The sequence below is a fragment of the Malus sylvestris genome, chromosome 7 (assembly GCF_916048215.2).
Source record: "Malus sylvestris chromosome 7, drMalSylv7.2, whole genome shotgun sequence".
Classification (NCBI taxonomy): Eukaryota; Viridiplantae; Streptophyta; class Magnoliopsida; order Rosales; family Rosaceae; genus Malus; species Malus sylvestris.
This window is the reverse complement of record NC_062266.1, coordinates 21,101,731-21,129,430: the sequence shown is the minus strand read 5'-3', so window position 1 is coordinate 21,129,430 and position 27,700 is coordinate 21,101,731. Positions and strand designations below refer to the sequence as shown.

Sequence of the window (27,700 nt, the reverse complement as noted above, 5' to 3'; positions counted from 1 at the left end):
AGCTAGACCTTCAAAATTTATGTGTCTAAACTTTGGTAGTGTTGTTTCTTTGCTATTCTTTTACCCCTCTTGGTCAGAGCGATGTAGTGGGAGCTGCAAGCTTCACGTGTCTCAACTTTGTCAGAGAACTTTGGCAAAGTTATCTGTGGTACCCATGAGCTACTGTTGCGTGTGGGAAGTGGGTGATTGAACAGTACGATTCATGTGTTTTCTACTTCGCCAGAAATCTTCGACAGAATGCCCATAATTTCCGCAAAGCTGAGTGTGCGTGTGACAGGTGCTGACGAGGCTGGAAAAGTAGGTGCCTCTTCGATTTCTGAGATCGGCCCTCGTGGTCTCTGAGCAGCCCAGCTTTTGAGAAAGCAAGCCTCTTCGATTTCTGAGATCGGCCTTCATGGTCTTTGAGCAGCCCAGCTTTTGAGAAAGCCAACGCCTCTTCGATTTCTGAGATCGACCCTCGTGGTCTCTGAGCAGCCCAGCTTTTGAGAAAGCAAACGCCTCTTTGATTTCTGAGCAGGTGCCTCTTCGATTTCTGAAGCTTCGTCGAGTGCAGATTTTTATAGGGGCTGACATTAAGTTCCAAAGCACACTTGAATATCCACCAGTAGAAGCTCAATTCTTGCACTTCTAAGATCTTGATTTGTCCGACCTCTTCTCTCTTCAACACCTTTGAAAATGTCTGGCCCCTTCGACCGTCGTTTTGACTTGAACCTTGTTGAAGAGGTAGCCCCGCCTTCTCCAGACAACATATGACGCCCATCCTTCGTCTCCCCTACTTGTCCTCTTACCGTTGGGGATTCCGTGATGAAGAATGATATGACCGCTGCGGTAGTGGCCAGGAACCTTCTCACTCCCAAAGATAACAGACTACTTTCCAAACGGTCTGATGAGTTGGCTGTTAAGGATTCTCTGGCTCTGAGTGTTCAGTGTGCAGGTTTTATGTCTAATATGGCCCAACGCCTATTTGCTCGAACCCGCCAAGTTGAATCATTGGCGGCTGAAGTGATGAGTCTCAAACAGGAGATTAGAGGGCTCAAGCATGAGAATAAACAGTTGCACCGGCTCGCACATGACTATGCTACAAACATGAAGATGAAGCTTGACCAGATGAAGGAATCTGATGGTCAGGTTTTACTTGATCATCAGAGATTTGTGGGTTTGTTCCAAAGGCATTTATTGCCTTCGTCTTCTGGGGCTGAACCGCGTAATGAAGCTCCAAATGATCAACCTTTGATGCCTCCTTCTTCTAGGGTTCTGTCCAGTACTGAGACTCCGAATGATCCCCCTCCGGTGCCTTCTCTTTCTGGGGCTCTACCGACTGCTGCGACTTCTTCTAAGCAACCTTTGTGAAGGCTCCGTCTTGTTTGTTTATTTTGACTCAAGTATATGTACATATTTGTAACTGATCGGGGATATCAATAAATCAGCTTTCCTTCATTTCAACGTATTGTGTTAAATACACCAAAGCCTTCTTCGCTAAGTTCTTTGAATTTTCTTTTGTTGAAGCTTGTATGTTAAAGCTTTGTGAGTGGAGCATGTAGGTTGAGGTAATGTTCCCTTAATTTCCCGAGTGAGGAAAACTTCTCGGTTGGAGACTTGGAAAATCCAAGTCACTAAGTGGGATCGGCTATATGAATCTTAGAACGCCATTGTGTTCTGTCCTGTGTCATGTCCTCCGTTAGATCCAAGTACTCTAAGTCTTTTCTTAGGGTCTCTTCCAAAGTTTTCCTAGGTCTTCCTCTACCCCTTCGGCCCTGAACCTCTGTCCCATGGTCGCATCTTCTAATCGGAGCGTCAGTAGGCCTTCTTTGCACATGTCCAAACCACCATAACCGATTTTCTCTCATCTTTCCTTCAATTTCGGCTACTCCTACTTTACCCCGGATATCCTCATTCCTAATCTTATCCTTTCTCGTGTGCCCACACATCCAACGAAGCATCCTCATCTCCGCTACACCCATTTTGTGTACGTGTTGATGCTTCACCGCCCAACATTCTGTGCCATACAGCATCGCCGGCCTTATTGCCGTCCTATAAAATTTTCCCTTGAGCTTCAGTGGCATACGGCGGTCACACAACACGCCGGATGCACTCTTCCACTTCATCCATCCAGCTTGTATTCTATGGTTGAGATCTCCATCTAATTCTCCGTTCTTTTGCAAGATAGATCCTAGGTAACGAAAACGGTCACTCTTTGGTATTTCTTGATCTCCGATCCTCACCCCTAACTCGTTTTGGCCTCCATTTGCACTGAACTTGCACTCCATATATTCTTTCTTTGATCGGCTTAGGCGAAGACCTTTAGATTCCAACACTTCTCTCCAAAGGTTAAGCTTTGCATTTACCCCTTCCTGAGTTTCATCTATCAACACTATATCGTCTGCGAAAAGCATACACCAAGGAATATCATCTTGAATATGTCCTGTTAACTCATCCATTACCAACGCAAAAAGGTAAGGACTTAAGGATGAGCCTTGATGTAATCCTACAGTTATGGGAAAGCTTTCGGTTTGTTCTTCATGAGTTCTTACGGCAGTCTTTGCTCCTTCATACATATCCTGTATAGCTTGGATATATGCTACTCGTACTCCTTTCTTCTCTAAAATCCTCCAAAGAATGTCTTTTGGGACCCTATCATACGCTTTTTCCAAATCTATAAAGACCATGTGTAAATCCTTTTTCCCATCTCTATATCTTTCCATCAATCTTCGTAAGAGATAGATTGCCTCTATGGTTGAGCGCCCTGGCATGAACCCGAATTGGTTGTCTGAAACCCGTGTCTCTTGCCTCAATCTATACTCAATGACTCTCTCCTAGAGCTTCATTGTATGACTCATTAGCTTAATACCCCTATAGTTCATGCAATTTTGTACATCGCCCTTATTCTTGTAGATAGGCACCAAAGTGCTCGTTCGCCACTCATTTGGCATCTTCTTCGTTTTCAAAATCCTATTGAAAAGGTCAGTGAGCCATGTTATACCTGTCTCTCCCAAAACTTTCCACACTTCGATTGGTATATCGTCTGGGCCTACTGCTTTTCTATGCTTCATCTTCTTCAAAGCTACAACCACTTCTTCCTTCCGGATTCTACGATAAAAAGAGTAGTTTCTACACTCTTCTGAGTTACTCAACTCCCCTAAAGAAGCACTCATTTCATGTCCTTCATTGAAAAGATTATGAAAATAACCTTTCCATCTGTCTTTAACCGTGTTCTCTGTAGCAAGAACCTTTACATCCTCATCCTTGATGCACCTCACTTGGTTTAGGTCCCTTGTCTTCTTTTCCCTTGCTCTAGCTAGTTTATAGATATCCAACTCTCCTTCTTTGGTATCTAGTCGCTTATACATATCGTCATAAGCCGCTAACTTAGCTTCTCTCACAGCTTTCTTCGCCTCTTGCTTCGCTTTTCTATACCTTTCACCATTTTCATCTGTCCTATCCTTGTATAAGGCTTTACAACATTCCTTCTTAGCCTTCACCTTTGTTTGTACCTCCTCATTCCACCACCAAGATTCCTTTTGGTGTAGGGCAAAGCCCTTGGACTCTCCTAATACCTCTTTTGCTACTTTTCGGATACAACTAGCCATGGAATCCCACATTTGGTTAGCTTCCCCCTCTCTATCCCACACACACTGGGTGATTACTTTCTCTTTGAAAATGGCTTGTTTTTCTTCTTTTAGATTCCACCATCTAGTCCTTGGGCACTTCCAAGTCTTGTTCTTTTTTCTCACTCTTTTGATATGTACATCCATCACCAACAAGCGATGTTGATTAGCCACGCTCTCTCCTGGTATAACTTTGCAATCCTTACAAGTTATACGATCCCCTTTCCTCATTAGAAGAAAATCTATTTGTGTTTTTAACGACCCACTCTTGTAGGTGATCACATGTTTTTCTCTCTTCTTAAAGAAGGTGTTGGCTAAGAAGAGATCATATGCCATTGCAAAATCCAAGATAGCTTCCCCATCCTCGTTTCTCTCCCCAAAACCATGGCCACCATGAAAACCTCCATAGTTGCCTGTCTCCCTGCCTACGTGTCCATTTAAATCTCCTCCTATAAATAACTTCTCCGTATGAGCAATTCCTTGCACCAAGTCTCCAAGGTCTTCCCAAAATTTCTCCTTCGAACTCGTATCCAACCCTACTTGAGGTGCGTACGCACTAATCACATTGATAAGTTCTTGTCCTATTACAATCTTGATTGCCATGATTCTATCTCCTACCCTCTTGACATCTACAACATCTTGTGTCAAGGTCTTGTCCACGATGATGCCAACACCGTTTCTCATTCTATTTGTGCCCGAATACCATAGTTTAAACCCTGAGTTTTCTAGATCATTTGCCTTACGACCAACCCACTTAGTTTCTTGTAGGCACATAATATTTATCCTTCTCCTCACCATAACTTCTACTACTTCCATAGATTTTCCCATCAAGGTTCCTATATTCCACGTTCCTAAACGCATTTTGCTCTTTTGAACTCTACCCTTCTGTCCTAGCTTCTTCACCATTCCCCGTCTAATAGGATCAAAGTACTTCTTTTGTGTGTCCCGTGTAAAGTTGATAGGAGCATATGCTCCCAAACAACTTTGAGTGGAGTCGTTCGAAAAGAAGTTTCTATAGCCCCCTTGCTCATTTAACACTGCATCCGGGTGCCGATGGAGATACAGCGACCCTTGCTCACTTATCACTGTGCTCGGGCCACACAGCGCGCCACTTACGGGTGACGTCCTAGCTTTAGCGCAATTTCGTTCTGGATTCATTTTCATAAGGATTCGACGTAATCATGGAGTGCCGGCTGTCGACTACCTGACGCCCTCCCCCTCCTCCTTTATCCGGGCTTGGGACCGGCAATGTAAGATAAACTTACACGGCGGAGTTGAAAGCTACTAAAAGAATGAAACCTCAAAATTTAACCATAGAGTAAATGACAGCAAAAGGGTTAGCTAGTTTCTTTTATGTTCTATTTTTTATGTTGTGAGGATTTGGGGTAGGTCACACAATTGGGCAATCATAATAATTAAGTATTGAACTCGCGATCAAGTAAATCAAACTTTGAGACATCCCACTTACATGTTTGACAAATCGGCTCTTAATGTGTAATGTAACATCTATTGATCATCATCATTATAGAGGTTCGGCAGTGTGCTACCGTACATCCTTCTACGGGTGTAATGGGGTTAGTTTTGGAGTATACTGCTTATACTTGCATATTATTACATTCCTTTTTAGAGGGGGTTAGGTCAACATATGTAGTTTGGTGAGTTGATGGAATAGTTGGGTTAAACAGAGGCACCCAAAAATTATCGTCAAAATATAATTTAGAAACTTATGTTTTTATTAGGTAATTTTGAAATAATTGCTCTCTTTTTTTTTTTTGCACAACAAATTCATTTGTTTTACTGAAAATATGATTTTAGCCCTTCCAACTCAATTTTCTTCATATAAAACCCTACATAACTTTTTTACTCAGAGAAAACCCAATGACAAGGATCCACATAAGCAAATTCATTAATTTGATATTACTTCACGCATTTTACATTTTTCACATGCCTAAAATACTCCTATTACATATTTCATGTAGACAATTAATTGTAAGGAGAGAGTAAATGATTTTGCAACAACAACAACAACAACAACAACAAAGCATTTTCCCACTAAGTGGGGTCGGCTATATGAATCCTAGAACGCCATTGCGCTCGGTTTTGTGTCATGTCCTCCGTTAGATCCAAGTACTCTAAGCCTTTTCTTAGAGTCTCTTCCAAAGTTTTCCTAGGTCTTCCTCTACCCCTTCGGCCCTGAACCTCTGTCCCGTAGTCACATCTTCGAACCGGAGCGTCAGTCGGCCTTCTTTGCACATGTCCAAATCACCGGAACCGATTTTCTCTCATCTTTCCTTCAATTTCGGCTACTCCTACTTTACCTCGGATATCCTCATTCTCAATCTTATCCTTTCTCGTGTGCCCACACATCCCACGAAGCATCCTCATCTCTGCTACACCCATTTTGTGTACGTGTTGATGTTTCACCGCCCGACATTCTGTGCCATACAACATCGCTAGCCTTATTGCCGTCTTATAAAATTTTCCCTTGAGCTTCAGTGGCCTACGACGGTCACACAACATGCTGGATGCACTCTTACACTTCATCCATCAAGCTCGTATTCTATGGTTGAGATCTCCATCTAATTCTCCATTCTCTTGTAAGATAGATCCTAGGTAGCGAAAACGGTCGCTTTTTGTGATCTTCGCTAAATTGCTCCGGTCATTAGTGTGGATAAGTATATAAATGGATAGAGATAGGAAAGCAAACACAAGATGTACGTGGTTCACCCAGATTGGCTACGTCCACGGAATAGAAGAGTTCTCATTAATTGTGAAGGGTTTACACAAGTACATAGGTTCAAGCTCTCCTTTAGTGAGTACAAGTGAATGATTTAGTACAAATGACATTAGAGTACAAATGACATTAGGAAATATTGTGGGAGAATGATCTCGTAATCACGAAACTTCTAAGTATCGGAGTGTGGTATCGACTTGCCTTATCTGTCTCATAGGTAGATGTGGCAGCTTCTCTGGAAGTACTCTTCCTCCATCCAGGGGTGGTATCTTTAACTGGTGAAGATGCACAAGGTAATGTATCAATTTCACTTGAAGCTTACTTGTAGTTTCAGGCTTGGTCAAGCGCGATACAAACCATGTAGTAGGAGTCCCCCAAGTCGCCGAGCTAGGGGATTTGCTGAAAGAGGTGACAGACAAGGTAAGCAATCAGAGCTCCGGCTGATTGTTCACCTTCTCCCCATCTTGCAGCAGCATGAAGGATAAAGAGAAGAAAAATGAGAAGAGATGATATGGGATACTTTTGCTTTTGAAGAAGTAACTTTCCACAGGCTTATTCTTGAACTGAGCTGGAGGGTTTTCTGGTTTCCTCCAGAGTATAAGGCCGACTGAAGAATTTGAGGGTCAAAACAAGTCCATCAAATCTAGAGTACGTTCGACCCTGCTGATATGGGATACTTTTGCTTTTGACAGAGTAATGGATGGATCGGCACGTGTGCTGTTACGCTTGTCTCCACATGCTTCCTTGTATCCTTCGCACTTGCCCTATCTGTTCCTCAAGCAGATACGGTATCTTCCCTGGCAACATAAGATGTTGAAGATGAGTACTCGAGAGCAATGCCAGGTAAGTAATCAGGTAAGGGGTTCCAGGCTGTCAGTTCCTGGCTGGGAGCTTGATTTCAAGTGCTGACTGATTGCTCTCTTTCTTCTTGTCTTGCAGGTAAAAACAAGGCCAAAGGAAAAGACAGGGAAAAAGCATGATATGGGATATTCTTGCTTTTAACCCTGATGATATGAGATATTCTTGCTCTAGTATAGCTTGTTTGCAGAGGTATTATCGGGGGGAAAGAAAGCTGAATATTTCGAAAGGCTTCGTTGGGAGTGCCCTCTCAGATATGAGGAAGGGTTGAGCATTTTTGCAGGTCTGCCTGTCCGTTGGGGATGGAGGTCGACATATATAGGAGTCTCCCTAACAACAAGTAGTAATGCTATTCCTTTACCCTGCTTGGTCATAGCACGGTAGTGGGAGCTGCCAGCTTCACATGTTTTAACTCTGTCAGAGCACTTTGAAAAAGTGGTATGTGGTATCTGGCTCTCGAGATTCGGAGAACGATGCTTCTTCGATTTTTGAAAAAGCAATCATGGTGGGGGTCTGGCTCTCGAGATTCGGAGAGCAGTGTCTCTTCGATTTTTGAGAAAGTAATCATGTTGGGAGTCTGGCTCTCGAGATTCGGAAGGCGGTGCCTCTTCGATTTTGGAGTAAGCAATCTTGTTGGGAGTGTTTTCTCGGATGTGAGTAAAGGTTGGGCATGTTTGCTAGTCTACCTTGCCACGAAGCACGGAGGTTGACACACAGGGACTTTCCAATTATCCAGCAGTGGTACTGTTCCTTTACCCTTGTGGGTAATAATATGGTAGCTAGACCTTCAAAATTTATGTGTCTAAACTTTGTTAGTGCTGTTTCTTTGCTATTCTTTTACCTTTCTTGGTCAGAGCGATGTAGTGGGAGCTGCAAGCTTCACGTGCTCAACTTTGGCAGAGACATTGACAAAGTTATCTGTGGTACCCATGAGCTATTGTTGCGTGTGGGAAGTGGGTGATTGAACAGTAAGATTCATGTGCTTTCTACTTCACCAGAAGTCTTCGACAGAATGCCCATAATTTTCGCAAAGCTGAGTGTGCGTGTGACAGGTGCTGACAAGGCTAGAAAAGAAGGTGCCTCTTTGATTTCTGAGATCGGCCCTCGTGGTCTCTGAGCAGCCCAGCTTTTGAGAAAGCGAGCGCCTCTTCGATTGATTCGGAGAACGATGCCTCTTCGATTTTTGAGAAAGCAATCATGCTGGGAGTCTGGCTCTCGAGATTCGGGGAGCAGTGTCTCTTCGATTTTTGAGAAAGTAATCGTGTTGGGAGTCTGGCTCTCGAGATTCGGAGGGTGGTGCCTCTTCGATTTTGGAGCAAGCAATCTTGTTGGGAGTGTTTTCTCAAATGTGAGTAAAGGTTGGGCATGTTTGCTAGTCTACCTTGCCACGAAGCACAGAGGTTGACACACAAGGACTTTCCAATTATCCAGCAATGGTACTGTTCCTTTACCCTCTCTTCGATTTTTGAGAAAGTAGTCATGTTGGGAGTCTGGCTCTCGAGATTCGGAGGACGGTGCCTCTTCGATTTTGGAGCAAGCAATCTTATTGGGAGTGTTTTCTCGAATGTGAGTAAAGGTTGGGCATGTTTGCTAGTCTACCTTGCCACGAGGCACAGAGGTTGACACACAGGGACTTTCCAATTTTCCAACAGTGGTACTGTTCCTTTACCCTTGTGGGTAATAATATGGTAGCTAGACCTTCAAAATTTATGGGTCTAAACTTTGTTAGTGTTGTTTCTTTGCTATTCTTTTACCCTTCTTGGTCAGAGCGATGTAGTGGGAGCTGCAAGCTTCACGTGCTCAACTTTGGCAGAGAACTTTGGCAAAGTTATATGTGGTACCCATGAGCTATTGCTGCGTGTGGGAAGTGGGTGATTGGACAGTAAGATTCATGTGTTTTCTACTTCCCCAGAAGTCTTCGACAGAATACCCATAATTTCCGCAAAGCTGAGTGTACGTGTGACAGGTGCTGAAAAGGCTGGAAAAGTAGGTGCCTCTTCGATTTCTGAGATCGGCCCTCGTGGTCTCTGAGGAGCCCAGCTTTTAAGGAAGCGAGCGCCTCTTCGATTTCTGAGATCGGCTTTCGTGGTCTTTGAGCAGCCCAACTTTTGAGAAAGCAAACACCTCTTCGATTTATGAGATCAACCCTCGTGGTCTCTAAGCAGCCCAGCTTTTGAGAAAGCAAACGCCTCTTCGATTTCTGAGCAGGCGCCTCTTCGATGTCTGAAGCTCCGTCGAGTGCAGCTTTTTATAGGGGCTGGCATTAAGTTCCAAAGCACACTTGAATCTCCACCAGTAGAAGCTCCATTCTTGCACTTCTAAGATCTTGATTTGTCCGACCTCTTCTCTCTTCAATACCTTTGAAAATGTCTGGCCCCTCCGACCGTCGTTTTGACTTGAACCTTGTTGAAGAGGCAGCCCCGCCTTCTCCAGACAACATATGGCGCCCATCCTTCGTCTCCCCTACTGGTCCTCTTACCGTTGGGGATTCCGTGATGAAGAATGATATGACCGCTGCGGTGGTGGCCAGGAACCTTCTCACTCCCAAAGATAATAGACTACTTTCCAAACGGTCTGATAAGTTAGCTGTTAAGGATTCACTGGCTCTCAGTGTTCAGTGTGCAGGTTCTGTGTCTAATATGGCCCAACGCCTATTTGCTCGAACCCGCCAAGTTGAGTCATTGGCGGCCGAAGTGATGAGTCTCAAACAGGAGATTAGAGGGCTCAAGCATGAGAATAAACAGTTGCACCGACTCGCACATGACTATGCTACAAACATGAAGAGGAAGCTTGACCAGATGAAGGAAACTGATGGTCAGGTTTTACTTGATCATCAGAGATTTGTGGGTTTGTTCCAAAGGCATTTATTGCCTTCGTCTTCTGGGGCTGTACCGCGTAATGAAGCTCCAAATGATCAACCTCTGATGCCTCCTCCTTCTAGGGTTCTGTCCAGTATTGAGGCTCCGAATGATCCCCCTCCGATGCCTTCTCTTTCTGGGGCTCTACCGACTGCTGAGACTTCTCCTAAGCAACCTTTGTGAAGGCTCCATCTTGTTTGTTTATTTTGACTCATGTATATGTACATATTTGTAGCTTATCGGGGATATCAATAAATAAGTTTTCCTTCATTTCAACGTATTGTGTTAAATACACCAAAGCCTTCTTCGCTAAGTTCTTTGAATTTTCTTTTGTTGAAGCTTGTATGTTGAAGCTTTCTGAGTGGAGCATGTAGGTTGGGGTAGTGTTCCCTTAATTTTTCGAGTGAGGAAAACTTCTCGGTTGGAGACTTGGAAAATCCAAGTCACTGAGTGGGATCGGCTATATGAATCTTAGAACGCCATTGTGCTCGGTCATGTGTCATGTCCTTCGTTAGATCCAAGTACTCTAAGTCTTTTCTTAGAGTCTCTTCCAAAGTTTTCCTAGGTCTTCCTCTACCCCTTCGGCCCTGAACCTCTGTCCCATAGTCGCATCTTCTAATCGGAGCGTCAGTAGGCCTTCTTTGCACATGTCCAAACCACCGTAACTGATTTTCTCTCATCTTTCCTTCAATTTCGGCTACTCCTACTTTACCCCGGATATCCTCATTCCTAATCTTATCCTTTTTCGTGTGCCCACACATCCAACGAAGCATCCTCATCTCCGCTACACCCATTTTGTGTACGTGTTGATGCTTCACCGCCCAACATTCTGTGCCATACAGCATCGCCGGCCTTATTGCCGTCCTATAAAATTTTCCTTTGAGCTTCAGTGGCATACGGCGGTCACACAACACGCCAGATGCACTCTTCCACTTCATCCATCCAGCTTGTATTCTATGGTTGAGATCTCCATCTAATTCTCCGTTCTTTTGCAAGATAGATCCTAGGTAACGAAAACGGTCGCTCTTTGGTATTTCTTGATCTCCGATCCTCACCCTTAACTCGTTTTGGCCTCCATCTGCACTGAACTTGCACTCCATATATTCTGTCTTTGATCGGCTTAGGCGAAGACCTTTAGATTCCAACACTTCTCTCCAAAGGTTAAGCTTTGCATTTACCCCTTCCTGAGTTTCATCTATCAACACTATATCGTCTGCGAAAAGCATACACCAAGGAATATCATCTTGAATATGTCCTGTTAACTCATCCATTACCAACGCAAAAAGGTAAGGACTTAAGGATGAGCCTTGATGTAATCCTACAGTTATGGGAAAGCTTTCGGTTTGTCCTTCATGAGTTCTTACGGCAGTCTTTGCTCCTTCATACATATCCTTTATAGCTTGGATATATGCTACTCGTACTCCTTTCTTCTCTAAGATCCTCCAAAGAATGTCTCTTGGGACCCTATCATACGCTTTTTCCAAATCTTCTTTGAATTTTCATAAAACTATTCGATTCAATTTTTTTCACCCTACTCTTGAATACTTTTGAATTTATCCTTTTTTTATTAATATATTAGAACATTGTATTTCATTATCTACATGCACATTAATTTACCTACAACAATTATACCATGGGTGTAATATAATATCTCTTTTTTACAATGATGCAAAATAATGTTTATACCAACAACAAAACGTGCCTAACATATGTACTAATACATGAAAAATAATTTACCTATATTAAGAAGAAATGTAGTTCGATGCATAGTATTAAAAATACTATGTTACACCCATGTTTATACAACAATAAAATGTGCCTAACATATCTAACAATACATGAAAAATAATTTACCTACAAGTTCGATAAATGTTATTTGGTTGGGTGTAGTATAATTTTTTAATATAATTGGAAAAATTAAATATAACTAGGTGTAATGTTAATTTTTTTTATATAATTAGAACAAATTAATTTATCTACCTACTATTTGAAATGTTCATTTCTAATGATGCAAAATGTTCATTACCTAACTACAAATTAAGTTCCAATAATTTACCTACAACAATTATACCATGGGTGTAATGTAATATCTTTCTTTACAATGATACAAAATATTGTATGTACCAACAACAAAATGTGCCTAACATAAGTACTTGTACATGGAAAATAATTTACCTATAACAAAAGAAATGCAGTTTGATGTATAAAATCAACAATATTATGTTCCACTCATGTTTATACAACAACAAAACGTGTCTAACATATATAACAATGCATAGAAAATAATTTACCTACAAGTTTGAGGAATGTTATTTGATTCAAAATATATAATATAGGCGTAGTTTTTTTTTTTAAATAATTGGAACAAACTAATTTACCTACCAATTAATATGGGTAAAATTGGTACAAAATATATCACGAAAAAAAAAACTACTTTTCTAGTTTGACATGGATACAGCTAATGCAAACACTTTTTACATTTTATTTCACTTTTTCTACTACTTTTAATTTGGCATAAATTTAGGAATTTGGAAAAGGGACCATAAAGTATGAGTGGTATGAGTGTAAATAAATTGTATTAATAGGTCAATATTGTTCCTATATGTTTGCAAATTTTAAATTTGAGCTTGAACTGGATCTTCAAAGATAGATGGGTTTTTATCTAGAAATAATGAGTTGTAAGGGCCAAAATCTAAAGCACCCTTTGTTTTATATTTTCAGGCAAGTCACTTTAGTAATGCATACTGGAAATTGCAAAACCTTCCTTGCAATCATCAGCTTAAGGAGCTAAGCATAAAGAATTCCTATGGATCTAATGAAATCGAGTTTGCAAGATATATTCTCGAGCATGCTCAAAATTTGAGGAAAATGGTCATTGTTCATTGTGATGTTGGTGCTCCTTCAAAAGTTGCTGCGATGGTTAGTAGGAGTAAAATGATTTCCTCTGCCTTAGTTCTCATTCAGCAGGACCCATACTGGATTTATAAATTCGTGGTCCAGAATCTTACGCTTCATGCTATGGGCCTGATGTATCAAAATGTGAGATAGTGACTTAGAGTTAAATTTTTGAGCAAACAACGGTTTTATTTGGGATGTAAAAGGAAGAATGTTTGATTTTTTTTTTATTTTAAATAAACATTATGTATGTCTTTAACAGTTTTCACGAGTTGAAAATGAAACTCAAGATGTAACTAAGAATTAGCTTTTGGAATCAAACTCAAGATTAGATTATGACTCTCATGTCACATTACATTAGTCGACATGAAATTTCTTTTGCAATATCTTCTTGCAATTTGCTTCACCCAAACGGCCTAAATTGTCTTGCAAGAAATCAACCGCATTTCATTGACCCAAAAAAAAAAAAAAAAAAAAACACCAAACGCATTTAGACACTCCACATTAGCACTTGCACGAGTTTAACTTAAAAGGAAATTGGAACAAAGTTTTGAGTGAAATTAAGAGAAAAGGATAAGGGCATGTTTGATATTCTATTTAAATCCAACTTTTTAAACTTAAAAACAGTTTTCAAGTTTTAAGAGTTAAAAACTTGTTTGGTATGAACCTTTTCAAAAACTGGACTCAAAACAACTTAAGAATTAGCCTATTTCATAAAAACACCAAAAGTGTATTTTTAGAGTTTTTAATTTTAAAGATCACCTATTCCCTTTTCTCTCACACCTAATCCCTTATCTTTTATCTCTATCATTTCTCTCACTCCAATTTTCTCACTTCTTCGTTCCTCTCATATTTCTCTCTCTCTTCTCCAATCCACGCTCCTATTTCTTTCTCTTCCCTTTTTCTTTCCTTATCTCTCCTTTTCCTCTCTACCCCCTCTCTTTTTTCTCTCTTTGAATTTAGAAGTTCACACTATAGGATGAGTTTTTTTTTCTTTAAAAACAATTGTGAATTTCATACCAAACAAGTTTTTGAATTTGAAAGAAAATTGTTCTTAATACATGTATTTAAGAAGTGTTTTGTACAATGATGAATTTTTTTGAATAAAATACCAAACAGGCTCTAAATTTGTCCACATATCTCAACACGTCACATTTTACACCCACCTTCTAAGTACATTGCTCCGTTACTTGGTAGAAACCAAACAAAACGTCTATTGTGAAAGTCATACATATCCCTTTTTTTTGATAAAAGACGACACATATTTCATTCAAAGCCATGAATAGGATACTCAATATAAGGGATGGAAATATGCTCTTCAACTACATGAGGGAGTTTCGTCTATCCAAGTACATATCCTTGATATTCTTCTTTACTTGTAATTGGAGCTCTTGGATTAGACTTCAACGGATGACAAGTTTGACACCGAATTTTAGCTTAACCTGTGGTAGAGAAGATATGCCACACTCACACAAGAATACTTCACCACATGCTCTTATATATCATTTTGATTTTTGAACTTGCGCTTCTTTCTAGTTTGATCCGCAACTTACACTTCATGCCAAGACAGATTGTTTGGCTATCTGCCGGTTTACTGGGTCGTCCAACATGGGTGGCCAAACCATCCAACGAGAGGCACACCCTTCAGGGATGTTCACTTGACGTTCGTTAAGTACGTTTATCCTTGCAGGCATGTTTGCAACTGATATATGATTTCATCATTTTAGCTAGATCAGAGGAATGAATATGGAGCAACATTTTGAAAGCTAGAATACATCGCACTTGCTTATCAAACTTATGTAGTATGGGGATTAAGATGAGACATAGTGGGTAACGTCCACGCAAATTCGCGTCGTTCTACAGGAACGTTGACATTTTTATCTCCCCTTAACGGGGGGAAGACCGTCTCATTGAAGTGACAATCTGCAAAATGAGCGATAAAGAGATCCCTTGCAAAGGCTCTAAGAGAGTTAGTGTGAAGGATAATCATAATCAACAAAGATTAACATCATTCTTTGAAGACCCATATTGGTAGGTTGCGGCGGCACAGCTTGGCACAGAAAATGCACACATAAATGCATAAGTACCAAACATGCAATGAGCCTCAAGGCGGCTGCATGCAAGATTGCATAGGGCTAGGCAAAAACCGAAAACTTGGTGTGTTCATAAAGGTCTGGGCGATCATTGAAATTGTGTTTTATGATCACTTTGCGAGGTTGTTTTGGGGTGAACATGGGAATTCAATGTTCAATTATAAACCCAAAAGATGTGCAATACTTATAAAAAAAACTGTTGATATAAACTCTTCGACATTATCTAGCCTTCCAGACTTTATGTGATAATTAGGGTGGTGAACCCTTATAATCGGCCATGAGGTTTAATAGCAATGCGTATGGACAAATATATGACCAGTTTGTCGATTCATCAACCAAAACCATAAGTATTTATATGGTCTATATTTTAGTTGGATTAGTCCACATATATTCCCTTGAATCCACTATGAAAAGAGGGTAGTTTCTTATCTTTGCTAGGGATGATTTAAAAAATCAATTTCCCCAATGAGCAGGCTTGGCAAAGCGTGCTTGTAGGCACAAGATCCTTACTTCAGGTAAGGAGATGCGTCGTGACATCATTGTTTCGACCTAAGTGTCCCAAATGATCATGCCAAAGCAAGTAAACTACTTGAATCACCCGGCTCCATGCTGGCCACATGTGGCGTGTTCCTAGTTGAGAGATAGCCCATTGGCCCCAAAGCAAAGTTTCAAGCTCATTTTTGGAGGTGGTGCAAATATATCCAACTATATTTTCTTTAGTGGTTTCATTTATGATCATTGTCATCTCAAATATCCTTAAAACTCAATGACGTTCTTTTGGAATGGGGAGAATATAAGGTCTCTTAAATGGTAATTTGGTACCATTCCTACAACGAGGAGCATGCCAATGCTCTTAATCAGGTTGGATAGACCTGAAGTTATTGCTAGAGATGTGATGTAGATATAAAGTTAGTGTGCGTAGTATCGTAACATCCAAACAACTAACTTTCCCATGTTCGTACCTAATCACGTGTTGAATTGAATACGGTCACATGTATACAAGAAACATGATTCAATTTACTCATATTCGAGGACAATATCGATAAGATTATCCATAACTAAAACATACACCAAACTGGAATCCAAGAACATAGAAAAATGTTCACAAAGTAAACCAAAGTTACTAGGGGGATTCGGCCAACAAGGTCATTCATGTCAAAATTCAGCTATTCCAACAGTGTCTAGTGGAGCAAAATTAGTCTAACATATTGACTACTAGAATGGTACTCCTCAACAATATTGGTAGGGGCACGAACAGGTGCATAACCAATGATCTATTCCATCGAGACGGAAGTAGATTATGCAGGGTTGAGGTTCGGGAACAATATCCCTTATTCTTGAAGTTTTAGGTTTTAGGTGCCAAGGACCACACTTCGCACATGATGCCACACCTTGGTAGACCTTGATTCTACCATATGTTGTAAAAACAAATCTTAAAGAATGTGAGAAAGAGACAAATAAACCCAGACTTAGGTTCAATAGGCTCTAGCCAAAGCTGGAGGCTTCTTTTCGGCATACCTTTGCCGAAGCAGAGTAATACCGTTCGGTAGGCCACAGCCGAAACTGGGAATCACCATTTAGTAGGCCTTGATCGAACTGGGTCGAGCCATTCGGTAAACTCCAGTCGAGCTAGGTCTATACCATTAAGTAGACTCCAGTCGAAGTTGGGTCTATACCTTTTTCTCACATTTATGGTAGTAATCAGATCCAAGAATTTGGTAAACTTCTGGTCTCTACACTGTTGTTTCAGGAGCGAGATAGAAATAAGGAAAGACGAGAAAAATATTCTCCAGTCAAAATTCGATCGAATTTATAAACTTCAAAATCATACTCATTCATGGATGTAATCATGGTGTGCTTCAGGCAATGTCTTTCAAGACTAGAAAGTCCATAAGAGCGAGCCAAAAAGCCATAGAATCCTCATTTGGGAGGTACTTCCGAATCAGTGAAATCAAACTTGTTACGGTTCGACAATCCACTAAATGGATGGAACAAGATTGTGATTGGTGCTATGGAAATAAGATATCCAAAAGCATCAAAGTTAGAACATTAAGGTTCTAAGACATGGTGTAGATGAAAAATTCAATTTTTCATGGGTGTATTGTTTTATGAAAACTTTGTGTTTCAAAGGCACTAAATTCAAAACTACAAGTTCGAGTTTAGTTATTGATGCGAAAATTATCTTAACACACAAATTTAACCCTCTTTTGACAATTGTAGTACAAGTATAAATAGAGATCGTTCTGGACCGGGGATTAGGAGGGCTTGCTAATAACCTCTAAACTGACTCAAAAACATATAATTAAACTTAAAAACACTTAACAAGATTCACAAGACTCAAAGCAAACTTAAAATACTCAAAACAGCTTAAAACAACCAAATAAACTTAAACTAGACACTATGAATGACTTTGGATGAAAATTGACTTTTACTTGAATCAAAAGACTGAAAAACACAAACTAAAATAGATTTGAAACACTTTGAAACAAGAAACTAAAAGGGGGGGTTTTGATTGGGATGAAGTTGAAACAAACAAACAAATATGAAAAACTAGACAGATTGTAAAACAAATTTGAGAAATAAGATGATGGATGGGATAGCAAGAGGCTTTTTCTCCACACATGACATGTATGCAAATAATTCGATTTCCAGTTACTACTTCATTGAATTATGAACGACAATGCTCCAAATTAACCGTGACATCACTAGTTAACTCTCAGATTTTCCTTGTTTTATTGGATTGGATGACATCATTCGACAACCCAAAACATTCTTCTAAAGTTCCCTACATGACATCATAATAGAGATAGAATCAAAGATCATTACGTTTAATGAAAATCATAAGCATTGACAAAGCACTTGCAACTATGACATCATGTCACTCATGCTAGGAATTGAACTTAACGCGATCGTTTATAAGCGACCTTCACTACATGTGAATATAAGTTTGTAACAATTATGTGAAACTTCCTTATATTCTAGCAATGGATTTATACATGCCAATTAAGTGTCGACCCTTAATTAACAAATACAATTAAGTTATCAATCAAATAGTTAAGCCAATTGCATTCACGATTCAAGAGTTCATAACTGGAATTTATCAAATTATATTGCACACATAATCATGGCTTTGAAATCACCCCTAGCCAAGAGGGGTTTAGCCACTCATATTTACAACAAAACGAAAAAAAAATAAATTTAAACATTAGAAACAAAAGAAAGAAAACACCTAAACGCTCAAACGATCCAAGTTGGACAACAAACACGTCCAAGCACTTTCCTTCCCTTCCTTTGCTACGGCACAAGGTGTTGGTGAGTGTTTGAAGGTTTGTTTGTATGGAGGAATGGATGTGAAGATGAATGGATGTGTTTGGATGAAGGTTGTGTTGACATGGTAGTGAATGATCTAACCAAGTATGAACTCAATTTATGTTACACACACTTCCTTTTATAGAGGAAGTGCATGGCAATGGAGGGGAACATGGAGTGGTGTAGCAATTGAGTGCAATGATTCAATGTAATGATGCATGAAATCTGAAATGATGGAGGGAACAAGGAATGGTGTAGCAATTGAGTGCAATGAGTGGTGTTTGAAATGATTCAAAGGTGAAAGTGAAGTTATGATGCAAAGCATAGGGGTAAAATGAAGTGGTGTTGCAATTGAGTGCAATGATTCAATGTAATGATGCATGAAATATGAAATGATGGAAGGAACAAGGAATGGTGTAGCAATTGAGTGCAATGATTCAATGTAATGATGCATGAATTTGAAATGATGGAGGGAACAAGGAATGGTGTAGCAATTGAGTGCAATGAGTGGTGTTTGAAATGATTCAAAGGTGAAAGTGAAGTGATGATGCAAAGCATGGGGGTAAAATGGAGTGGTGTTGCAGCTAGGGAACATGAATGATTGTGCACATGGTAGAGAAAGGAAAGGGAGGTGGAATGATGCAACAAATGAGTCAATGGAGGGAACATGGATGATGATGCATGGCATAGGAATCCAAAGGGAGTGCAATGGTGGTGCACGGCAATAATGGAAAGGAGAATGGTGGAGTGACACCCCTTTGTGGCTGAGCACTTTGTCCTTTTTACATTAATTCTTCTTTTTTTTTAACACATTCCTAGCCTCTTTAGTCTTCAATTTCGTCCATCCACCTTGCTCCATGCATGTGCTATTCATTCCAAGCCCAAAACTGCTCCAAAATGCATCTTATTGCTTCATAAGGCCTATGGACCTACAAACACACGAAAATAGCTTAAAATACATAATTAACTAAGAAATAACAACATAAATGCATGAGAACAAGCTAACTCAGTCGCATAAATATGCTCCTATCAGTTATGAACTTCCGGTTCATAAAAGGAGGTACATGTAAGAACACATAATATAGTATACAACTAAGTGTAGTGGATTTGGGTTGCTTCAGGAACTCAAATGTGAATGCTTCGGGACTACGAAAGGTAGTCAATGGTTCAAAGAAAAGAAATAATTTATTGAATCGTTAATTGCCAAAAAGTGGGCTTCGGGCCAATAATTTTGGATGTCATATCAAATTAATGGACTGCTAGTCACTTTAATTTATTGAATAAATTGTAACCATCCATGTTTGATTGTAGGAGAAAAATAATGACATCGGGTCATATTAGCCTGAATTTAGCTTCGGACTAAGCAACAATAAAATTATAGCTTGATAAGCGTTAACCAAAAACATCTCAATAATTATATGGGTATGGTTATGAAGCAGGAATGCCAAAATATGGCATCAGGGTCGAAAACAATGCGGCCTAGCTCGTGTGGGATGGCTGCAATAAGGGGCAGGCTCTGCTACGTGGTTGGAGGCCTTGTTTGGGTACGGAGAATGGCGTGTAGATCTTGGGCTGTGTCTGGGATGAAGCCCAGCAACGCAAGGTTATTGGTAGTGGACCAAAACCAGCGTTGGAAAGCAGGCCCAACATGCGTTGGCCTTAATGGGGTGCGACGAAACCCAACTACGAGCTAGCTTCAAGTTTTGGGCTTGGGTGCAAGAAGTCCAACTAAAGGTTGGCTTCTGGACGTGGGTTGAGATGCGGGCAAGCTCAATAATCGCAACAGGTTTTGCTGCAAGTAGGCTGGTGCACTAGGACAGAGCCCAGCAAACATCTGGCTTGCTGGAAATGAGCCAGTGTGCTTAGAGACAAACCTAGCAAGGCTGTAAGCCTGTTGGTGAGCTCATGACTTCAGGCCCGTGTGGGAACCTAACCCAGGCCGAAAGGCTGGTTATTTGTGCAAGTGTAGCAAGTCCACGGGGTTGCTGCATGTGGTCTATGGTGTCGTTTAGGATGGTGGCGTGGCTGCAAGCCAGCCAACTCGGCTTGGTGGCATGGTATGGAGCCGCGAAAATCCCACAAATTAATTAACTAATTTGTTTCGACATCTAGGGTTTGAAAACCCTAATTGCTTTTAAATTATTTCGATGCTTTGACACAAATTCCACATAGCATAATTGCTTATTGCATGAACGTATATATATACATTGATAAATATATGAACATATACAATATATATATATATATATATATTGGAAGGAAAATATAAATATAGGGGGTTCATACATCATGGGGAATGTTTTCATGCTTGATGGTCATTTCAAATATGTTAATTTATTTTGAATTTGTAGAAGATCTTTCTCGAAAAGTTGGAATTACATCTCCAACGCATTGTATCACGTTCAACAAAGAAAAATTAAATTGAATCAATAACATGTAGATCAATTCAATAAAATAATAAATTAACCATAAAAAGAATGATTAAAACGTAATACTTCACTAATTGATGATCAAACTCTCTTAAGCTCAACGTCAAGAGCATGCTGATAACGTGTTGTAAGCATAATTTACTGCACAATCATAGAGGCCAGTGAGAGGGGGTACGGCGACATAGAGAGAGAAAGAGAGAGATTTGTAATTGTGAGGTGTGTGTTATCTCACTCCATTGTGCCTTTATTTATATGAGTAGGGAAGGTTAAATCTTTACTCTAATAGGATTACAACTCTAATAGAATAATATCTAGTCTAAGAGTTATGGTAGAATCCCCATTGGGATATCCTAGATATGTTAGGATTTACACGATTATATTCCTAATTTAATAGGACTCCAACATTTTCTTAATTCTAATATAACAATTCATTTGTTTTCTTTTACACTGTAATATAATTTTGGAAATAATAAAAATTTAGGCTTGGGTGAACAATAGGCTTGGCAATTCCTGACACGACACGACACGAAATTAACAGGTGTTCAGGTCGATTCGATAACTAATCGGGTCGTTATCGAGTAACCTGATAAGCACATGTTAAGATAATGGGTTGGCTCAAGTATACACGTGGGTAACACGATACACGATGAGCAAAATATTAATTTTATAATTTTATAACCCTAAAAAAATACTATAATAATTATATATAGTAATTTAACAATTCTATACCCCTAAAAACTATAATAATTATATATATATATATATATATATTAAATTTAATTTAAAAAATTGGTGGCAATTGGATTGGTTAAGATTTAATCTCAACCATCCACTGTAAATTAGGTCTTTATTTCCCAAAAACCCACCCTCTCTGACGCCGCTCCTCCGTCAACCCTCTCCGATGCGAATTCGGCCAGCCACAAGCAAGCCACACACAGAGAAAAGAAGTAAGCATATATTCTTCGATGCGAAGCCAACGCGAATTGAGTCCCAAAACCAAGGTAAGAGTTTCTAATTTTTTATGGGTTTTTGTTATTTAGGGTTTAGGGTCAAATTACATGTTGATTTTTGAGTACTTTGTCAAAATCTCCAGATAAAATTGGATGTTGGTTCTGATTTGATATGGTTTCGGATTTGTGAGGGTTTGAGGTTATATTGGTTTCAAATTAGGGTGGGTGCAGCCGTGTTGGTTTCTGCTTGTTTTTTGCAAGTCGTATGCCTTGTTTTTTTCTTTTTATTTTAATTTTTTCTTTAGTAAATTTATTGTGGATTTCAGGGCAATTTGAGTTCTCCACAGTGTTGGCTCCATGCTTCCATGTTCTGACTCTATGCGTGCTCCCTCCATGTGCTAGCCCATAAGATTGTGAATGTGTGTACAAGCTGTCAGTGCATGTGCTAGCCAAAAGTTCTTCAATTTCTGTTGTGTATAAATAAGCCTTCTTATAAGGCTAGATATTGAATATGTATCCCATTTTCCCATGCCATCTGTTCTTTGTAAACTGTGTTAGATATATAAAAGTGTCTATTTGCACCGAAGCTTGTATATGTGAATTTGTGGATATGTGATTGGATTTTGAAATTGAATTGGATATGTGAATTTGAAATGGATATAGATAGGTGAAATTGAATTGGATTGTGATTTGTGGATATATAAAAGTAAATTTGAATTGGATTGTGATTTGTGGATATGTGAATTGGATTTTTAAATTGAATTGGATATGTGAAATTGAAATGTATATGTGAAATTGAAATTGAAATGGATATGTGAATTTGAAATAGATATGGTATGAAATTGGTATGAGCAAGATTTTACAGTTTAGTGTTTCTTTCTTGAAGCAATGGATGTTGTATAGCAAGATTTTACGAACCTTAGTGATGGAAGGTCAGTGGAGGTTACAATGGGAATACAACCTGATCATGGAACTGAAGATACAGATACAAGTCCGGCAAAGACAAAGGCTAGAGTGATCGAATTAGTTTTGCGAACACTCAGGTCTCCTGTTTGGAAAACTTTCAACAAATTGACTACTATTTTTGAAGATGGTAAAAGCCGTGCTCAATGTAAAGATTGTAAGAAACTGGTAATAGATGATAATCATCATAGGACAGATAATATGAATAGACATTTGAAAACATGCCCTGGACGAACTGGTGGATTATTGTCGATGTCTGAATTCTATTCCCAAAACTTTGATCATGTGGTATTCCGTGGCTTATTGGTAAAGGCCATCATCAAGCATAATCTTCCGTTTAGTTTTTCTGAATATTAGGGAATTAGGGCTTTGTTTGCATATATATATATATATATATATATATATATATATATATATATATATATATATATATATATCTCCTGATATTAAGTTACCATGTACAAATAACAATTAAAGCCTGTGTGTTGAAGATGTTCAAAAATAAAAAATAAAGGTTTCATAATTTGTTGTGCTCAGTTGAAGGTATAATTTGTTTGACATCAACCTTATGGACCTCGCAATGCACTGATGGGTATCTTGCTCTTATTGCTCACTTTGTAGACAAAGATTGGAAATTGCATAAAAGAATTTTAAGTTTTTGTCACCTGCCTCCTCCACATACTGGTGTTGCATTATCTGAGAAAATTAATGCATTGGTGATTGAGTGGGGGATTGAGAATAAGTTATTTTCTATTACTTTGGATAATACTTCTTCAAATATTTCTTTTGTTAGCATTTTGAAGAATCAATTGAATCTTAGAAGTTTTCTCGTGATGAATGGTGACTTTTTTCATATGCGTTGTTGCGCTCATGTTTTGAATTTGATAGTCCAAGATGGACTTAAGAAATTGATTCTTTGGTGATAAAGATTCGTGAATGCATCAAGTATATAAAGGGCTCTGAGGCTAGGAAACTAAAGTTTTATGAATGTGTTAAACAAGTAAGGATATTGGATAGTATGAGAGGTTTAAGACAAGATGCCCCTACTAGATGGAACTCGACCTATATTATGCTAGATAGTGCAATTTTCTATCGATATGCTTTGATTCATTTAGGGTTGAGTGATTCCAATTTTAGTAGTTGTCCTTCTTTTGAAGAGTGGGATAAAATAATGAAGATTTCTAAGGGTCCGTTTGGTATCTAATTTGAGAACAAAACTTTTTGATTTTTTTTCTAAAAAGACATGTTTTGATTTAAAAATTTTAAATCCAAAACCTTGTTTGGTATGCAACTTCTCTAAACTAATCCAAAAAAAAAAAAAAATTAAGTTGAAGGGTTTGATGGGGGGCTTTCTCGCAGTAAATTCCGATCTTCTTGTTGGGGTTTTGAGCTCAAATAGTGACCTGGATCTCCAATGAGATGACGGAGAAGGAGACAACACCGTCAAGTTGAATCCTCTGAACATGATGCTATCGATTGAGTTGTTGGGGGACTCAAGGCAAACCACAAGGTAGAAGATGTCGGCAGGGAGGAAAATGAGGGTGGAATGAGGCCAAAGACCCAGTAGAATAAGGGTTCTGGTGAGTGTAGTTCTTGTAGCGGGTTGGCGGCGAGACACGGTAGACTTGGTTTTTGGAGATCTGCAACAATTGGAAATTTGAGGAGTCGCGGGTGGAGCTTTGTTAAGAAATCAAGCATACTGCAGTGCACACTAGTGCAGGCCTCTGTGAGAAGGTTAGAGAGAGAGACAGGAGTGGCTGAATCTCCAAAAAAAAAAGTCTAAAAACACACATTTTGTGTTTTCAACAAATAGGCTTTGTTTTCAAATATTTTTGGGTTGGAATTTTGAGAATTGTTTTCAAATCAAATACCAAACAAAGATCTTAAATTATGACTCAAAACTTGTTTTTGAGTTAAAAATATTGGATCCAAATCCAATACCAAACAGGCCCTAAGTTTTTGGGGTATTTTTATGAGGTTGCGTGCTTATTCTCTGGGACAAAGTACCCCACATCAAATTTGTTCTTCCCTAAGGTGTTCGTAATCCAACTTCAAATTAAGGCACCCATGGATGACTCTAAAAGTTTCATGAATAAGATGGGGACTTACATGTACAAAAAGTTTGAGAAGTATTGGTCAGAGTATAGTTTGATTTTGGCAATTGCAATCATCTTAGACCCTTGTTATAAATTTCATATTGTGGATTGGGCTTACACAAAGCTTCATGGTGTGAATTTGGTCAAATTTACAAAGGCTAATGACAAATTGAATGTTCTTTTTGGTGTGTACTTAGGAAAAATTTTGCATCTTGATAATTCAAATACTCTAGTGAATTCAGTGCCTAATCATCAAATAGAATCTGGAGATGTTCTCTTTGAGGTAACCTAAGTTTGTTTTTATTTACTTTATATATTTGTAGTAGTAGTACTATAAAAATTGTTGATATAATATTTGAAATTAACATGATGCATGATTCTTATTATGTTTTCATTTTTATTTTTTATGATGTAGGATTTTGATAATAATTACGATGGTTCAAGTTCGATTGAAAAAAATAAGAATTGCAGAAGTATTTGGAGGATAAAAAATAGACAGAAAAGTAGACATAGATGTTCTTTCTTTATGGCAAATGGAGCGTTTTCATTATCCGATATTTTCTCAGTTAGCATGAGATGTGTTAACAATTCTCATTTCAACTGTGATAAGCACATATTTTATTACTTATTTTACCCTGAAAGTTACATTTTATGATGACATGTTGGATTTAAACAAGAGGAATTATATGACTTTGAGCTTTTATAGTCATATTAATGAATAGGATCAAAATCATATTAATTTCTTAGTTTTAATATAATCATGTGGTATGTTAAATGCCAATGACCATGATTGAAGTGTGGACTATGGATTTACGATTTAGAAAATACATGTGGCTTAAATTTGTTTTACTTCAATCTCTTTACAGGATACTTATTGGAATAAAATTGGAGGATGTCCATTTGAAAAATACAATTACCGTTTCGAATCAAGTAGAGAATTGAAGATGGCAATATGAAGGTTATGGTTGTGGTTTTAAACCTTCGTCAGTTACGGAGAATGAAAGAAGGTTGTTGATGCACAAAACTGGAGGGGTCTTAGAACAACGTAAATCTGACTGTGAATCTGTAAGAAAGTAAAGAACACAAGATGTATCGTGGTTCACCCCAATGTTTGGGTTACATCCACACTGATGTTGATATTGTTTCACTCTGAATGGTGAATATACATGAAGGCTAGAGGCAGTGTGCTCTCTAGCCTATTTTCTGTGTGCTATCTTCCCATGGCCTCAATCTTGGCCTCCCCTAATGAGAAGAGTGAGGAGTCCTTTTATAGAATAAGGGCTCATCACTTATTACATTTTTGCCCCTTCATTTATTACATAATTACACTTGAGTCCCCAAGTATTTATACGAGGTCTAAATACGGAAGCCCTAAGTATGGTACAAACAGTAGTCCCCTAAGTCTTCAGTTAAGAAAGTCTTTTGGCTGGAGACTTGAAATTCAGTCCATGTGTGGGCTGAAATAACTAAATGTTGTCTAGAACTAATACTCGATATGAGGCGGTGCTCAATGTGAAATAATGCTCAACTAAAAGTAGCACATGTTGCGAGGCTGCTCGACTTGTGGCTTATGCTGCCTTGGTTGGCTCAACTTGTGGCGTTGAAGGTGAGGGAGTCCTTTTTATAGAATAAGGGCTCGCTTCTCAATACATAAATGATGGGCTAGAGTTGATGCTCACAGCGAGGCGGTTGCTCAGTAGGCGGCGATGCTCTCTAATGATGGTGAGGGAGTCCCTTTTATAGAATAAGGGTTCGATCCTCAATACATAAATGATGGGCTAGAGTTGATGCTCACGGCGAGGTGGTTGCTCAGCAAGCGGCGATGCTTTCTAATGATGGTGAGGGAATCCCTTTTATAGAATAAGGGTTCGCTCCTCAATACATAAATGATGGGCTAGAGTTGATGCTCTTAGTGAGGCGGTTGCTTATCAGACGGCGATGCTCTCTAATGTGAAGGAGAAATTTTGTCCTAGCTAAGAACATGTGAGAATATTTGAACACATATGCAAACTATTAACACATTAAAGTAGGCATGCATTCAAAAATAATTCTAAAACCCATGACTTTCAAAGCCTAGTTAATGGTGAACCAAAAGACTCTTTAACAACATTAAAGAGAAGGAAGGATTTAGGGATTTATTACCCTTGAAGCTCATCCTTGTTTACACAAGGGATTCACCCAAGTGGAGGGCCTTCAAGTCACCTCCTTGCTCCTTGGATCTTGCTTGTGATTTCCTTCCCCTTTTGTGCTCCTTTGGTCCTTGAGGATGTGAGGAAAGGATCTCCAAAAACACCAAAGGTTTGATGTCTCTAAGTCTCCACACCAAGGATGTGATGTGAAGATGAAATGGATGACATAGAGAAGAAAAGATTGCTAGCTAAATCTTCCCTATGTGGCCGGCCTCTATAGAGAAAAAGAGAGAAAATGTTTCACCTCTTTTCATCAAGAAAACACTTAAAAAATAAAGCTATAAAGTTGAATTTATACTTCATCACATGTGAGTGGCAAACTTGTAATTAATCCAAGTTTGCATCCACTCACCCTATGGCCGGCCATGTTGATTTTATTAGGCTAATTGCCCATTTTGTTTTAGTTGTCATACAACTTAAACATAATGGGCCTTGTGGACCAAAACGTTTTTGGGCCCCGAAGCCCAAAACCAACTTAAAAGCCCAATACGAACATTTCGTATAATTAATTAACTAATTAATTAACTTTGACCATTCTTCAATTAAACCATTTAATTGCATATCCATTTCATTTAATTTCTTCACTTTCATCCTTACTCGGTGTACGATCCATTAGGTTCCATTTAGCGAGGTAGTGGGCGATTGTTACTCTTAACGATCGATTGTGAATTGAAACCACATTTCAATTCTCCCCTTAAAATTAGTGTTTGCTAATCATTAG

The 27,700-nt window shown here is 39.0% G+C and overlaps 1 protein-coding gene across 2 annotated transcripts; it reads left to right on the top strand.

Annotated features, from left to right (window-relative positions):
• Window positions 1-569: 569 nt before the first annotated feature.
• LOC126629292 (uncharacterized) lies at window positions 570-10,331 on the top strand. Of its 2 annotated transcripts, none has more exons than XM_050299285.1 (2): window positions 570-934; window positions 9,823-10,331. In XM_050299285.1, exons 1-2 carry the CDS (start codon window positions 805-807, stop codon window positions 10,236-10,238), a joined length of 546 nt encoding a protein of 181 aa, XP_050155242.1. In that variant the 5' UTR covers window positions 570-804; the 3' UTR covers window positions 10,239-10,331. The 2 variants fall into 2 exon arrangements, with proteins under 2 accessions (XP_050155242.1, XP_050155241.1); XM_050299284.1 differs by lacking the exon at window positions 570-934 and adding an exon at window positions 8,110-8,273 and having other exon boundaries at window positions 9,188-10,331.
• The last annotated feature ends 17,369 nt before the right edge of the window (window positions 10,332-27,700 follow it).